The following is a 16,494-nucleotide window of genomic DNA, read 5'->3' on the forward strand; positions in this document are numbered from 1 at the left end:
ATACTCTCAGGGGACTCTAATTCATGCTCACAGTTGGCTGGGTGACAGGCCTCTCCAAGTGCAAATGCATGGCTTGCATGGCTTCCAGTGGCCAGGCGCTGGCCTGGGGAGCCTCGGGGACTCACCTATCTTCTGGTCGGTCGACGCAATCGCAACCAGGTTCATGTTGTGCAGACACACCATGTCAATGACCCACATCTGCTGGTTGTGGAGTGGATGGATCCGGTAAAGCTGCCAGAGGGAGAGCAGAGGAGACCTGGGCTGGGGAGGCTGACCAGGAGAGCACGCCAGGAACACAGCCTCCCCACAAACCCTCTCCTGCCACCCAAGGCCCTGGAGCCAGGCACACACCTGGTGTGGAGCCCAGCCTTACCACCAACTACCAAAGGTGGGGTCTTGGATAAACTCCCTGCCCTGAGTCTCAGTTTCCATATCTGTAAAATGGGCTTAAAGAACACTCATCCTCACAACCCTTTAGGGAGTTTGACAAGCTCATCAAAGTTTTAAATGTGCATAGTTTGTGATCCCAGGATCCATTCCAAGAGGCATCTACGGATGTGTTTGCAGGTACTCACAGAGAAGTGTAAGCAGGAACGGGCACTGCTGCCCAGCTACAACAGCAACAGGCCAGAGTCTGTGCCTGGAAATGACACCTTACAAACCCACACCACCGATCACTGCCCGGACACTAAGAACGAGGGAGCTGTGTACATACAACGCAGAATAGTTGCCAAGATCTGTTATTAGTGAAAAAGCAAGGTGACCAGCAGCATTATAATGTGCTACCATTTGTGTATTTAAAGAGAAGGGGGTCGGTGTATGTACAGGCTGTCCATGGAAAAGTACCCCCAAAGTGGTCACAGCAGTTGCCTCCAGTGAGAGGAATTAGGGTCTGGGAGAGGAAGACCGACTTTTCCACGACCTGCTCCTCTCTGCCTGAATCTTTTTTCTCTGATTTTTATTGAGATGTAATTGACGTATAATACTGGTATTCGTTTTGTTTGTTTTGTCCGAATCTTGTTTACCATCTGCCGGTGTTGCCTGGTCAAAGCGGCTTATCAACGAGAAACCGTCCTGCCAGGTTGTGAGGAACGAATGGAGCCGTGACAGCTAAAGCATCCATGCGCTGCCGGCACTGGGAGGAGCTGGGCCGGCATGGGTGCCTCCTGCCCCCGTGTCAGCCTCACACAACCCTTACACAGACAGAATTTGAGCCGGCACACCAGGCAGGGGAGACCACGAACAAAGGCAAGTCAGCAGAAATGAGCTGCCACGCCCAAGGAAGAGGAGGCCAGCCCAACAGGTCTGGGTTGGAGAGGACGGGCCATGAGTGAGGGGTGGCCAGCGGCGGAACTTGTATTTTACTCCCTGAGGAGCGCCAAGCGGGCTCCGAACTGTCCCATCAGAACTCAGATCACCAAGAGCAGGGGCCTGAGCTAACGGCTCAAACAATGCACCAGGGCCCCCAAGGCCCCTCTCTGGCCCAGGACTGGGGTCTAACCCACACACAATGGAGGTGATGGTAATGCCCATCACCCCCCTAGACCCGTGTTCACACCAGAAACTGAGAGCCCTGGGGAGCCTCAGAGACCTGCCCGAGGTTGCACAGCTGGTAAGTGAAGCCCAGACTCCAGGGCCTTCCAGCTGCACAACCGTGGCCATGCAGTGAGTGTTCGAGGATGGTGCTTGGCAGCTCACTCTTGCCAATATCTACTTGCCAAAGCAGCCCCTCAGGGAAGGATGCCCAGGTCTGTGGGCCTTCTGGGGGAGCCTCCCTCTGTCCTCTTTGGCCCTCCCCGGCTTTGGCCCTCAGGAGCGCTGAGGTGACCATGTAGTAGCCACAAGCAGGAGCTCAGGCTATAATGTGCCCCCCTGATAAGCACACAGAGAAAAAGAGGGTGGAATGTGCCAGAAACCCCAGCCTCAGGAGTACAGGTGAGAATCCCCCTTGGTCCTAGGCTACCAAGTGCACCCAAGAGAGTCACTAGAACTCCACACACCTTGGTTCTCTCCCTTGGCAACTGGGGTCAGGAGGATGATACAGAATCCTCCTGCCCCAAAGGATGACCCCTGATGCACTTAGGAAACACTCTGCAGGCACATAGCATGCTCACTCAGCCTTCTCTGCAGAGCTGGGCCCTCATCTGCTGGAGGACTCTGGCCTGGCCTGGCAACAGCAAGTACACCGGGGTTTTCCTGAGCATTTTATCATTTACTGCACTTGGCCAGGAGCTGACGGCACAAACGACCATGACGACGACGATGTCAGTTATGTTTATCAGGTGCTTGCCACATGCCTTGCCCTGCTCCAAGCACCAGGCATGGATTATGTCATTAAATCCTCCCAACAACCCTGTCTGTAGGGGATACTATTATTAACCCCACTTGACAGATGAGGAAACTGATGCACAGAGAGCAATATAGTAACTTCCAAGGTCACAGAGCTGGGGGGTGGTACAGTCAGGGCTCTACGTCTGGCAGTTGGGCTCCGGAGCCCATGTTCACAGTCACTGTGACTTCCTCCCTGGTCCAAGTAGAGGATTTGAACCAGCAGGACTTGGGGGTGGAATGGGTGTGACAGGGAAAGGAAAGGAGGTTGATCTCCAGCACAAGAACCCTGGTGGATGATGATGCCATTCACTGACCTGGAGGCACAGGAGAAGGAAGCCTGGTGGGCAGGGAGGGCTACAGTGACATTCAGTTTGAACAAAGTGGGTTTAGGGTGTCTGTTGGACATCTAAGTGCAATGGACATCCAGGTGGAATCCTGCTTTCAGAAGAGAAATGCGAGGCTCATGGTCCCATGGGGAAGCCAGGACCTGATCCCAGGAGCAAGTGTGGCTGTCTAGCCCACGGGTCCAGAGAAGGAGCCCACTCGGGTCCAGGGCATGAAGGCAGAGGCTTTCCAACCACCCACGTGGGCCCCACTCACCGTAAAGGAGCTGGTCAGCGAGAAGGACTCCGACCAGAACTGCAGGATCCCGTCCTTGGTGACAGTCAGGAAATGCCCGATCTTCTTGAACCGCTGGACCAAGAACTCCACTTTCACAATCTCACACCCATGATTCCTGCGGAAGGTGATAAGAGAGAGGAGCCCAAACCAAACCAGAACAAAGAGCACAGAGGAGGAAGGACAAAGCTTCCCTCACAGGCACCACGAGAAACTCGGGTGAGTTTCTGTGAGACGTGGGCTCTGCCCCTCCTCCAAAGGGGACTGTCACCACTAACAACCGTGGCCAGAAGGAAAGGAGACCCACATGGGATGCTGGGCTGACACGGGGCTTCCAGAGCAGTAAGTTTACCCCATGAAATAGCCAGTCAGCTTCCTCATGATGGGATGGGCCAGACGAGACAGGGAACAGATGTTCTTTCATAGGAAAAACAGTCCACAGGAGGCGAGTGGAGTGGGGCTTGTGAGGAAAACTGCAAAATAACAGTGTTTCCAGCAACTACTCTAGTGCTCAGAGATGGGGGGGGGCGCGGAATAGGGCCCAAGAACGAGATAAAAGTAGATAAAGGGATGGTGAGAAATCAGGGCCTTGTGAACCCAACTCTTCATCTCCAAAATCATGCCCTGAGCATAGCTAATAGCTCCTGGGGCATGCCTGGCCTCGCAGGAAGCCACTGAACAGCCTTCCCAGCAAATTTCAATGCCACCTTCCAGTGGCTTCTTTCCTGTCCCCAAGCTGGCTAAGCCAACTGGCTATTAAGGGGCCAGACATGGCACAGCACACTCTCTACCACTTGATGTGCCCACACCTCTGGGCCCCAGCAGGGCAGGTGATGTTGCCTCACCTTACAGGGAGCCAGGGGCTAACCGTCTGCCTGGAGTTATGTCCTGGTTCCCAGCAGAGCTGGGACTAGAACCCAGGCACCTCGACTCCGACTCCAGCCGGAGCCCTTTCCACACGTTGCCATGGACGTGAGCTGAGCCGTGACTTAAGGATAACCCACGTCACTGGGAAATTCTACTGTGTTACAGACTCTGCACAAGAGACGGGGACTCGTTATCTGGACACGGCTCTCCCCTCTCTTGCCCTCAGCCCACGGCTCTGCTCAGAGCCTGACCAATTTTCTCAGTCACCCCTCTAGCCGTCCCTTCCAATTCTGCCTCCTCTGTCAGGGCCAAGAGACTGTAGGGAACAGACCCAAGAGGTGAGAGCTCTAAAGTGAAGAGTGCCCCAGGAAGCTGTCCCCTCCTGAGGTCGCAGCTTCCTCATCTCCACAGTGACAGCACCTCCACGGGATCAAGGAGATGGTGCGCTGGGTGAGCTTGGCCCAGGCTCAGTCCAGGTGAGCCAGTTTTCAAAGTTCCCCTTTCCTGATGGTGATGAAATATTATTTGGCTATCTTCTCCACCAAGTTGGACATGCCCTCCAGGTTAGTAGGTTGAGCAAATAAATAGGAGAAAACAGGGACAAGCTTCTTGTTTCAGGCCCTTGGGATCACCCTGGGGAATCAAACGTCCCAGGAAATAGACCAGCAGAGGTATGACGACACCCAGCAAAGTTTTCATGTAGAAATTTATGGTTACAAAGTGTGTCATCACTCATATTTATTGGCTATTCCTCAATTAAATCTTGACCAAATTGTTTTCAAAGTTACCCTTTTGTGGTTTTCATCACACCGTCTTCTCTATTAAACTTCAGGTTGGTTGAGGGCAGAGACACCCTTCTAGTTTGTGGTCTTCTCCGTGGCCTGCTCTGGGTGTGGTCCCCGGAGACAAACTCACCCACAGCCCCTCCTAACCAGGCCACAAATGGAGGCCACCACATCTGTTACCACAGGACCCGGCTCCCGGGCCCCAGCCGCCTGCACGGGGCATCTGGTGCCCCAACCAAGGCGGACTCCGGGAGGAGAGCAAGGGGCCTGCAGCAGTCCAGCTCAGGAGGCCTGGGCCCACAGGCTGGATCCACTAGAATGTTCCTCGTTCTTAGGGAGTTTGGAGGGGTGGGGGAAGACAGGGCCAGGGCACAGAGAGAGGAGGAGCCGCATGGAGGAGAGAGCCCGCAGGGTCAGGCACAGATCAAGGCAGGAACAAGAGCCACTTGCGCCAGGAGTGATGCAGGGGCTGCTCCCGAGGCCTGGTGCGGGCTTGAGGAGCAGTCTCCTGTGATGGCTCTCACTCCTGTCACCTCAGAGGAAAGCCCTATCCCCGCTATGTGAGCCATCTGTGCCCTGTGGATGAAACCACAGACCTGCTCAGCCCCAGCCAGAGCAGGAAGCAGGAGCAGCGTCTATGCTGCTGATAGGGAGGGTCCAACAGAGCGACCCCACCACTGTCACTTGGCCTCTCTGAGCCTCAGTTCCCTTGTCTGCAAAATGGGGACACAACGAGGGGATGCTCAAGCCCACCTATGGGGTTGTGAGGCTGAAATGAGCTAAAGAATACCGAGCTGCAGGCGTGGTGCCAGGCCCACGGTGGCCCCACAGACAGGCACGGGGACTTAGGAAGGGGCGATGCAGGGCTGGCCCCAGTCTGGTCCAGACACACCCTTCAGTCCAGGGAGTCCAGGGAGAGGCTCCTTACAGGGGTACGATCCTCATGGGAAGGTGGAAGCGCAGGCGGCACTGGCTCCTCATCATCTTCTCCTTCCCCTTGAACTCACGCATCACGTAGTCCAGGTACTCCTGCTGCCTCGGGAAGAAACGCCAGCGGGGAGGACGTCGGCCAAACTGGCTGAGCCCTGGCTTCCAGTGCCTGTCCTGTCTCTCCCAGCCCCTTCCAAGGGACTCCGGGAGCCCCCAGAGGCTCTGGCCAGAGGAGGCAGCCAAGCACCAGAGCTGTTCTTAGATCTGGATTGGCAAAGGGCCTCTGTGCGTGCATTTGTGAAGACAGCACAGCAGCGCCTCCCTCCTTAACGCGTTTCTGTAATCCTAGATAATCCTCACATCGCTCCACATTTGCCATTGCATCTGAGTCTCTTTATTCACCCCACTTTATGGATAATAAGACTGAGGCCCATATAAGTATAGATGAGTTGCCCCAGCTCATATATCAAGAAGTCAGTAGCTGGGGAGGACCCATAAGCCAGGCCACGAGGGCAAATCTAGACTCTACTGACCAGCCTCACGAAAATATGGCCAAGGTCGAAACTGGCCACCATATGAAGCTATAACAAGAGACAGGGGACTTCCCTGGTGGCACAGTGGTTAAGAATCCGCCTGCCAATGCAGGGGACACGGGTTTGAGCCCTGGTCCAGGAAGATCCCACATGACGCGGAGCAACTAAGCCTGTGCACCACAACCACTGAGCCTGCGCTCTAGAGCCCACGAGCCGCAACTACTGAGCCTGCGCTCTAGAGCCTGCGAGCCACAACTACTGAGCCCACATGCCACAACTACTGAAGCCCGCGCGCCTAGAGCCCGTGCTCCACAACAAGAGAAGCCACCGCAATGAGAGGCCCATGCACCGCAAGGAAGAGTAGCCCCCGCTCACCACAACCAGAGAAAGCCCACGTGCAGCAACAAAGACCCAAAGCAGCCTAAAATTAATTAATTAATTAATTAATTTTTTAAAAAAAAAAGAGGGAGCTATGAACAAAGATCACTGTGTAGATGACAGAGTGCTGGAAACATGTTTACTATAGAGTATTAGAGAAATGAAAGCAAAAAACACACATAAAGAAACAGAATGTACATCTATGCTGAGGGGGAGGTATGACAGAGCTGTTAACACATGGGCTCTTGAGGCAACACTCCTGGGTCTGAAGATTGGCCTGGCTGCTAACTAGCTCTGTAACCCTGGGCCAATTTACTCCTCTCTTGCCTCAGTTTCCCAATCTGTCAAATGGAGGCACATTACCAGCACCTACCCCATAGGATTCCTGTGAGGTTTAAGTATAATAATATATAAACTGCTCAGCACAATGTCTGGTGTAAATGCTAGTTATCGTTGTCAGCATTGCTACATCAATACATCAGACTGTTTTTTTGTACTTTACTGTGTTCTTCTGCTTTCTTAAATGCTATATATGTTCACTGTAGAACATTTAAAATCAGGGGTAAAAAGCATTATTATTAATATGCTCTAAAACCCTGACATTTTTTGATTTAACAGCCACTGAGTGACCATAAAGGGCTAAGAGATGGTTGTGGCACCAGCTGGAATCCCCTTAGCCAAATGGGAGGCTGATGTGCAGGAGAGCCACATGGCAGGCGGGGGTCCTTGCCGCTCACTGCTGTGTGCTCAGCCTGTCTCGGGCAGGGGTTACTAGCGTTTGTCACACACTCTCCTGTACCCCGGCAGGGGAACAAGCTGCAGTGAACCCAGCTCACAGGGGTCTCGGGAGGGCCCCCTCAAAGACTCCAAGTGTTCCCTCTACCCAGCAAGCCCCCCAGAGTCTACCCCCCTCTTCGGCCCTCCGCGTGCCCCACTGACCAGCCAAGGCCCACACCCTCCAGCCACCTGCAGCAGCGGGGGCGCCCTCCTCACCCAGGTGATGGAGCCGTTACAGTTCATGTCCACCTTCAAAAACAGCGCCTCTATCATCTCATTGGACGTATTGCTCAGAATCTTCTTCACAGCCTTAACGAAAGTCTTCATGTCCAGGGCTTCAAAAGAGAGAAGGAAGAACACCGTCCACTTCACCACAAGTCCCTCGGCCCCATCACCAGCCACAGTGTTCTTGGGTGTCTGGGTGCTGAGGGGGAACACACAGGATCACATTGCTGGGTCATCTTTTGCAACTCATCTGTTCAACATGCGATCACCCAAAAATACTGGCTGCACACCTGCCGCATGAAAGCACCGAGTTGGTCCCATGGCAGTGACGGGGGTGGGTCCTAAAAAAGATCAGATCCCATTTCTGAGCAAATCAGACAGACCAGGCATTGAGACAAAGAAAACTGATGAAAACTCCAAAATAAATAAATAAATAATAAAGACAGAAAGAAGAAAAACATAAGTAAACAATGGCAACAAAGGAACATAAATAAATTCAAAGCTATAGAGGGAGAGGTAAAACGCACCTTTCAGAGGCAATGAAAATACAAACTTGGGCTGGAGGGAAAGATGGGCAGGGGAGAGGCAGAGGGGCAGGGATAAAATTTCTTCCCCTGCTGGGTTTTGTGGCTACAGGGGAATCTGTCTGCAAATGGATCAATTACTCCTGTCTAGATGTTTTTAAAAAGAATCACAGTCTTTAAAAAGAACTTCTAAAACCCCCTCCAAGTATTTGGAACTTGCGCCGTGACCTGAAGGCTGCTCCTCTCGGACCTCACCTCTCACCACAGTCCCCTTCATTCTCTGCTCCAGCCACCATGTCCCCACACCGTTTCTCACCCTGCCACCTCAAGGCCTTTGCAGCGTCTGGTTCCTCCACAGAGAAGTCTTTCCCCAGGGACTCTAGAAGGGGGTGGCCCAGCCCCATGCCTGGCTCCTACTTCCCCCCGACCTTCCTCCTTACCAGCCTGGCCATGAGCTCGGGGGGTGCAGGGCTGAGCCTGTCCCCTCTCTGACTGGGTCCTCAGTGCGCAGCAAATGTTTGTTCCCTGAGCATTTCTGTTGGCACTGGGACGTGATGACGATGACTGGGGACCACTACCATCTGCGTTTATTCTTACTGATCGCCTGATGGTGGCGGGCGGGGGCAGGGGCGGGGGGGGGGTGCTGTGAGGAAACTGTGACACAGAGAGGTGGGGTCGTGTGCCCAAGGTCACATGGCTGGTGAGTGGTGGCACCCAGACCATCCCCAGCAATCTGGGGTCACGTTCTCACCCTGTTCCACGCTCCTCATACAACGCCCAGCACGGCACTACAGCGACAATTATCATGGTTTACTGCTAAACTGAGGAACAAATGAAAGCCTGAACGAAAGCTGCCCTGCTTAAAGAAGGAGCCATCCTGCTGATGTGAAGCAACAGCCAAGAGCCTTACACATTTGAGTGACATGTAACAGCCCCTCCGTGTATCAGATGGACATCAGGGGACAGCCCACGAGCACAGAGCTGTCTCCTCGGGAGAGAGCTGGCAGTCAAAGGGCCTTTGTGCAGGGTTAATGAACAAACCCCTCTTGACAACACTACAGGGAGAGTCCCTTTCATTGGTGTTTAAGAACTTGTATATATTGTTCACTGCTGTATTATTTTAATATCCTTCTTAAAAACAGTTTACTGAAAAAACGTTGAGTATAACAAGAGGATACACACAAGGGTGTCCTGGAAAGGAAATGTACACCGTGGGAGCCAGTCGGGTCCCCTGCTCATCACGGCTAAAAGGAAGCACTCACCCCTCACACCAAACGGTTCACTAACAGCTCTCGAAGCACAAAAGTGAAAATATCATGTCCCTGGGGAGGGGGCCACTACATGCCCTAGGATCAGGCAGGAGGGACTTTCTGGGCGGCTCCCTGCCTCCTGCCAGCTCACTCCTCTGAGCCCCAGTGACCTCGAACGCCCCCCGAGGATGCCGTTCCTGGTCCTCGGGGCCTCCTCCCTTCTGGCAGCCAAGCACCAGCCACTCTCGCCTCCGCGGGCTGCTGCGTCTCCCCCAGGCTCCGTCGCCTGCTCTGTCCTGTCACTCGTCCTGTGCCTCAGCTCTTCCCATCCCTGTCCCTTTCTTTTCTGCTGGACACTCTCCTTGAACGATCTCATCTATTCACCCATCTCTACATCTCAGGAGAGAATTTCTCTCCGTGTCCCTGAATATTTCCAAGTGTCCCCCTGGCCCTTTCAACTCAGCATGTTTAAAATCCAATTTCTTATCTTTATCCCGAAACTTGCTCCCATTTCCTGTGTTCACCATCTCTGCTAACGGCGTCACCTCCACCCAGTCACGCAAGATGAACACCTGAGGGGTGAGTCCTGTGGTCCTAGAATGATGCACTGTCATTCTCCCCATCTTACAGATGAGCACACAGAGGCACAAGAGGTGCAGGATTTGCCCAAGGACACACAGTGGTGCAGCGGGGATTTGAAACCAGAAGACTTCCTCCTCTCTGTTATAATCTCCAGGACCCCATGTGGGGCCATCACATGATGAGCTCTTTCAACAAACCCCCCAGGCTCCACATCCAGCCCGACCTCCTGGCCACCATGACACTTACCTTTCTCAGACAGGTCTAGATGTGCCACCTCCCCATCAGCCCCACTGCCGGAGTTCAGGGCCCTCCTGACCCGAGGGCACCCACCGCCCCCCCCAGGGACACCTGGCCCCTCAGCCTTGCCCCAGGATGCCCCACTCGCCCTCTAGCCCAGCAACACCTCTCCTATGCCAGGCCCTGCCTTGACCCTCCCTGTTCCCCACCTCCTAGGAAACTCCCACTTCACCTTTCCAGGCAGGTCAAGGATGACCTCCTCTGAACACAGTGGGGCAGAAGTCAGGGGTGGAGGAAGGGGGAGAGGCTCCCGCTGCACCCGCACCTCTCTGTGTTGTCTGAACTTTCTACCCGTGTACTCTTCCAGTGTCAAGTGCCCCCAGCTCCCCGCCCCTTTCTCTTCCTTTCTTTGTAATGCCAAGAGGTAGGATAATGGATTATTTACCTCTGTTTTTAATATACTTATAAGCATTTTAAAAAATAAATGCTATATTAAAAATACTTAAGAAAAATGTTGTTTTATAATAACTTACATGGGAAAGAATCTGAAAAATAATATATATGTATGTATAACTGAATCACTTTGCTGTATACCTGAAACTAACACAACACTGTACATTAACTATACTTCAATTGAAAAAAAGAAAAGAAAAGAAATGAAAAGAAAAATGTTGTTTCCTAGCCTCCACTCTGCCCTCCAGGGGAAATAAGCACCTGTTCCCCACGCTTGTCCGGAGCGCATGCCTGCCCTTCCCAGCACACAGACCATGGAGGACAGGACGATGCTGGGCACTGGACTCACACCCCTGCTCTCACTGAAGGGGCCCCCTTCATCTGCTTTAGCGTCTGAGGGGCTCCACACGGTGGGGGTGCCCGAGAAGGCACAGGCTTTGGTGCCACAGGACTGGCCACTCTGTCGGGGCCTGTGGTTGATGTCTGTCTGCGCAGAGGCCCCAGGTGCCTCCCGTGGACAGTCAGGACCCCTGCTGCAGGGCTTCTGGGAGAACCGAATAAAATCCAGCAGAGGCCTATATAACCCATAAGGCCCGGCAGAGCTTGGTAAAACGTCTGTTGGCATAAAGGGTGGGTGGCACTCAGCCTGTGCGCCACCCACGTCCACCCAGGAGCACCTGAGCAGAAGGTAAGCTCCCCCTGCCTGCAGGCCAAGCTGCAGGGCCCCCTAGCCCGGTGGTTCTCCCACGACCCCTGAGCAGCCTGCAGCCTCCCCCAGGCAGGCGCCCCTGAGCAGTGGGCCAGGGGTATGTGGACACTTTCAGGACCAGCAAAACGACTGCAGCCCAAAAAGGGAACTTGCAGAACAGGGAAGAGAACCATGTATCTCCCCTCTTCCCTCCGAGGCAAGCACAAACGGCCAGGGTTCCCGAGAAATAGTTTCAAGCCCATGCTCAGAATTCACCTCTTTTAAAGCCTTCTGAAAGAGAAAAAGGGTCCTATTTTCCTTTACCCTCCATCAACTAAGAGTGAATTTTCCTTTCCTCCGTTTAAAACCACGGCCAGTTTTCTCTTCTGTATTTTAAAATAAGGAAGCTCCTTTTACACTGATAGGAAAAGATTTCAAGACATATTAGGTCAAGACATATTCAAGAGGGGAAACTAGATAAAAATTATTTTTTAAAAAAGCAAGGAGTAGACAATTGTGCAGATCCTTCACAATGTATACGGATATCAAATCATCACTTTGCACACTTTAAATACATTACAATTTTATTTGTCAATTATACCTCAATAAAGCTGGAGGGAAGAAAAGCAAGGAGTAGAGCAGTGTAGACAGCAGTGCATATGAAAAGGAGGGGCAAGCAACTACAGGCACTCTGTGCTTCTGAAGGTCATGGGAAACGGAAAGCAGTAACGCCTGCAGGGACTGCATGCTGGACGGAGCAGCACAGTCTGGCCCAGGGAGACATTTTCTCTGTATACCAAGAAAAGGTATCATGAGAAAAGTGCCTTTTGAATTGTTTTTTTTTGGGGAAAATGTTTGTAATGCAGCATTGTAAAAATACTGCATGGTGGTCTGCTTCGAAAAGAGGGAGAGATAATGGCACCTTTTGAATTTTGAACTGTGTGCCTATATTACCTGTTCAAAACAAAAGACAAACAATAAAAACTGTGGCTAAAGCTGGGGCTGTCGGGTCCTCTAAGACACAGTGGTGGCACCTCCTGGCCGAAGAACTCTGATTAGGGACAATCTCAGCTTCAGGTCAGACACAAATTGTCCCTGCCCCACCTCACTTTGCTCTTTGTAAACTGACCATTTGTTACCCTTTCCTGCCAAAACACGGTGTGGCTGTAAAACTCAAATTGATGGGGCAAGTAGCCATGGCCCCAGCATTGGCGCTCAGAGTCTAGTGGATAGAAATAAAGATGACTTTAAGTATTCCAATAGGAATAATAATTTAACTTTATGTGTATCTTCCCAAGGGGATAAATCAAGCTCTAAAGAGAAAAAAAGTTTGATGCACAAAGGATGTCCTTCACAATGTTATTTAAACTCAATAAAACCTAAATGTTTCATTTAGGGAAATGGCTTAGTCAACCAGTAGAGCACTTGCATTCACTGCTAATGATGATTCAGAAGACCACATAAAGTATGAAAAAACCCTTAAGGAGTTAACATTAAGAGCAAAAGAAGGGTCTGAAATTACATAAAGTACAATTACAGACATGTGAAAACACACACAGCCATCTGGGGCAGAGAGGCTGAAGGTGGCCCCATGATGGCCACCTCCTGGCATTCATGCCCTCCTGTGATCCCTTCGAGTGTGGCAGAACCTGTGACTTGCTCCTGGCCAACAGAATACGGCAAAGGTGACAGGATATACGGGACTGTGTGTGCATGATTACGAGATTGTAGCGCACATCGTGCTGGAGTTGCTATCTTCCTGCCTGACTTGAGTCTTGAAATCAGCCGTGTTGGTGAGTCCCACAGGGCCAGGAACTGGGCAGCTCTAGGAGCTGAAAACAGTGGCCCTTCAATAGCCAGGAAGAAACAAGAGCCTTCAGTCCTGCAGCTTCAAGGAGATGAATTCTGCCAACAACCTGGCGAACTTAGAAGTGGATCCTTCCGGGACTTCCCTGGTGGTCCAGTGGTTAAGAATCCGCCTTCCAATGCAGGGGACGTGGGTTCAATCCCTGGTTGGGGAACTAAGATCCCACATGCCGAGGGGCAACTAAGCCCATGCACTGCAACTACTGAGCCCTTGTGCCTCAGCTAGAGAGCCCATGTGCCGCAGACTAGAGGCCATGCACTCTGGAGCCCGTGCACCACAACAAAGGGCCTGCCTGCTGCAACTAAGACCTGACGTAGCAAAAAAAAAAAAAAAAAAGTGGATCCTTCCCAGTCGAGCCCCAGATGATGCTGCAACCCCAGCTGACACCTTGGCTGCAGCCTAGTGAGACCCTGAGCAGGGAAGCCAGCTAAGCTGTGCCCAGACTCCTGACCACTGAAATGGTGAGATAATAAACATGTGTTGGTTTAAGCCACTAATTTTGTGGGAATATTGCTACACAGCAATAGATAATGAACCATACATATGAAACTGTTTGGAAGAAAACATACTGAAATGCTGATAGAGGTTACCCAAGTGTTTGGATTAGGGGTATTTTTTTCCTCGGTCCCAAATAGCCTCTAGTAGGCTTACAATACCCACACAGTATAACGATGAAAAGTTTTAAAGGAGACACTGGATATAAAAATGTTTGTCAAGTCTGCACCCTTCACCCACGCCAGGTCCTGGGTCCCTCCCTGTGCAGAAGCCAGAGGCTGAGCCCATGACGTAGCCTCACCTCCAGTCGAGTCGACCTCATCTTGAAACGTTTTCTCCATCTGGGCCAAGTGTGGCTCAGTGAACAGCTCAGACTCGTGCTGGAAGTCGGATGTCTGGCTAAGGGAGACGGAGGGTGTCGGGGAGCTGAGAACCTCCTTGTTCTTCTGGGACCCACCTGCAGAGGACACCTGGAACACAGATGACTACAAGAACCAGGCACTGAGAGGGGTGATTTCCTGAGCTGAACAGTTTAAGAACATCTTATTGAAAGAGCACACCTTTGGGGTAGGTAGTGTTATGGTGTGTTACTTACTGATGCAAACAAGTAAGTCTTTAACCACTTTTAGGCCTAGGAAGCCCAAGGAAGATCTAGACTGCTTCTCCTGACTCTGGGGAGGTAACTACTGTTCCCCTTTTACAGATGCCACGACTGAGGCTCAGCGAGGTTAGCAGACACAGCCAAGGTCCCACCTCACACATCACAGGACTCTACTTTACAAGGTGCTTCAGTTTAGTAACTATATAGTTTCAAATCTTCAGTGGTCAGAATTCAAGACCCCAAGGAATCCAGCTCCATCTTCTCCAGCCAATGTGATTTTGTGCTGACCAGCCCAGACACCCCGGATCAGGTCAGATCACCTGTGCACAGCAGCCAAGCTTACGCAGTCCCCTCCATCGGGGGCTCTCGGCTTCTGCCTCCTCCTGCTCACCTTCCCGCATTCTCCACCCAGCCTTCCCCATCCCTCCAGCCCTCCACAAAGCTTCCTCTCTGCTGCCCCTACACGTGACTCATTTTGACACTTAGCAGTGTTGCAGGTTCCTGAGGACTCAGGTCATCAAAGGCCACCTCCCCCAAAAGACTCCAGGTGTGGACTATGTGATAACCATTGGGTGTTGCCCACTGAAATGCACTGCTTTGGGCCTTGGGCAGTCAAGAAGACTTCGGTTCAGAAAGTCAAAAGACAAGGTGGAGTTTGGACTACTCACTCTCCCCAAACGCAGTGCTCCTCCAACTGTGAACTTTCCCTCATTCCCTCAGGGTCTATGCACATTCGGTGAGTGCCAGGCACTGTGGACACACCATCGCACAGAGTGGAGACCTGCCTTCATGGAGCCCAACAGATGAGCTAGTTAATGCCCTCACCAGCCACGCAGGCCCCGAGGTTAGAAATCCCACCACCATCTTTGGTTCTTCCCTCTGCCTCCCTTGCGTTCTTACTGTCCTTCCTATTGATTCTTACTATGATCCATCCCCTGTATCTAAACCCTCCTCTCCCACATCCCTGCCCCACCCTAAACCCTAGCCTTTTGCTGGGACAAGTACAATGACCTTCCCCAACTGGGACCAGAGTTTGGTCTTCCCTTCAAATCCACCTCCCAAAACACTGGCACCAATTATCTTTCTGGAAGGCAAATCTGATCATGACTCGACCCCAGCTGACACTTTCCAGGCTACTCCCATCATCCCCAACTCCTGAGTGTGGCACTCAAAGCCCTTTGCAATGTAGCCCCGACCTGTCTTTCTAGTTTTAATGCACACACCATGGTCCAGGCACGCCAACTGCTCTCCACCACCCCACCAACACAGACAGCATTCCAATTCTACTCACGTCTTTCCCTCTATGCAACACAGACCACCATCCCCAGAGAAGAACTCCTACCCATGCTTCAAGCTCTGGCTCAAATGACACCTCCTCCAAGGAGCTTTTCAATAACTTTCAGGTGAGAGTCATCATTGCCACCTCTGTGCTTCCAAACTCTTTGTTCCTATCTGCCATGCATGCTTGACACCTGTGCATGTCTGTCCATATGTGTGACAGCAAGGTGTGATGGGAAACACACAACTCTACAGTCCCAGAGCTCTCTGGGCTAGAATTCTGCCTGGCTCCCTGCTCCCAAGCTAATTCATCGTGGGCATATCACATCACTTCTCTGAGCCACGAGTTTCCTTATCTGCAAAATCTCTCCCCAGTATCCACCTTGAAGGGTTGTGGTGAGATAAAATGACACCTGAACACATGTGAAGCCCCAACAAATTGTATTACACAATCAATGAGAACTCCCGTTATTACTCCCCATCTCATAGTGAGCTCTTTGAAGGCCAGGGCATTTTAAAATTATCTTGGTTTAATCTATACTAATTCTATTTTCCCCAGCCCCAAGCACATAATGGACACTAAATACTCATCTGGCTTCATAATACTTTGTACAGCCCACCCCACCATTATCACAACTTAGCTGGACAAAATTAAGTACAGTCCATGTAGAGACTGCAAATTGGTGGCCTCACACCACCAATTGCGTTTGGCCCACACAATGCTTTAAAATGGAAAACCAGCCTACTGCAGTAGACTTGTTACTTTGTAAATATCTAAGCTTGCAACTCCCTGTGCAGAGGCTGATAACCCGATAACCGACAGACTTGGATGCCCATGAGTGATGCCTGGTGGCTCTGGAACACCCCCTCCCGTTATCAATTCTGATGGCTTTCTTACCTCTTGAGATAGAGATCTCTCTCTGAAGTCCTCAGAAGACATTGGTCTTGACCTAGAATAGGGAATCATAGTTGCTTTAACTCCAGTCTCTGTAAGGACCATGTGGGAGGCTGACCTAGCTGAGTCACAGGAGGGTGGAAAAAAGTCAAGGTCAAGGGAGAGGATGGCTGCCCCGTG

The 16,494-nt window shown here is 51.8% G+C and overlaps 1 protein-coding gene across 1 annotated transcript in view; it reads right to left on the reverse strand.

Moving 5' to 3' along the window:
- Positions 1 to 16,494, reverse strand: part of EFCAB8 (EF-hand calcium binding domain 8) — a 63,622-nt gene that overhangs the window by 40,733 nt on the left and 6,395 nt on the right. Inside the window, exons 2-7 of the mRNA XM_082432127.1 lie at positions 16,318 to 16,369; positions 13,842 to 14,010; positions 7,436 to 7,554; positions 5,530 to 5,633; positions 2,932 to 3,067; positions 126 to 231 (exon numbers count right to left, since the gene is read on the reverse strand). Of these exons, the coding sequence (XP_082288253.1) occupies positions 126 to 231; positions 2,932 to 3,067; positions 5,530 to 5,633; positions 7,436 to 7,554; positions 13,842 to 14,010; positions 16,318 to 16,359 (676 nt within the window). The 5' untranslated portion in view covers positions 16,360 to 16,369. The remainder of the gene's footprint in view (positions 1 to 125; positions 232 to 2,931; positions 3,068 to 5,529; positions 5,634 to 7,435; positions 7,555 to 13,841; positions 14,011 to 16,317; positions 16,370 to 16,494) is intronic.

The sequence above is a fragment of the Balaenoptera physalus genome (assembly GCF_965194825.1).
Source record: "Balaenoptera physalus genome assembly, chromosome: 16".
NCBI classification, from domain to species: Eukaryota; Metazoa; Chordata; class Mammalia; order Artiodactyla; family Balaenopteridae; genus Balaenoptera; species Balaenoptera physalus.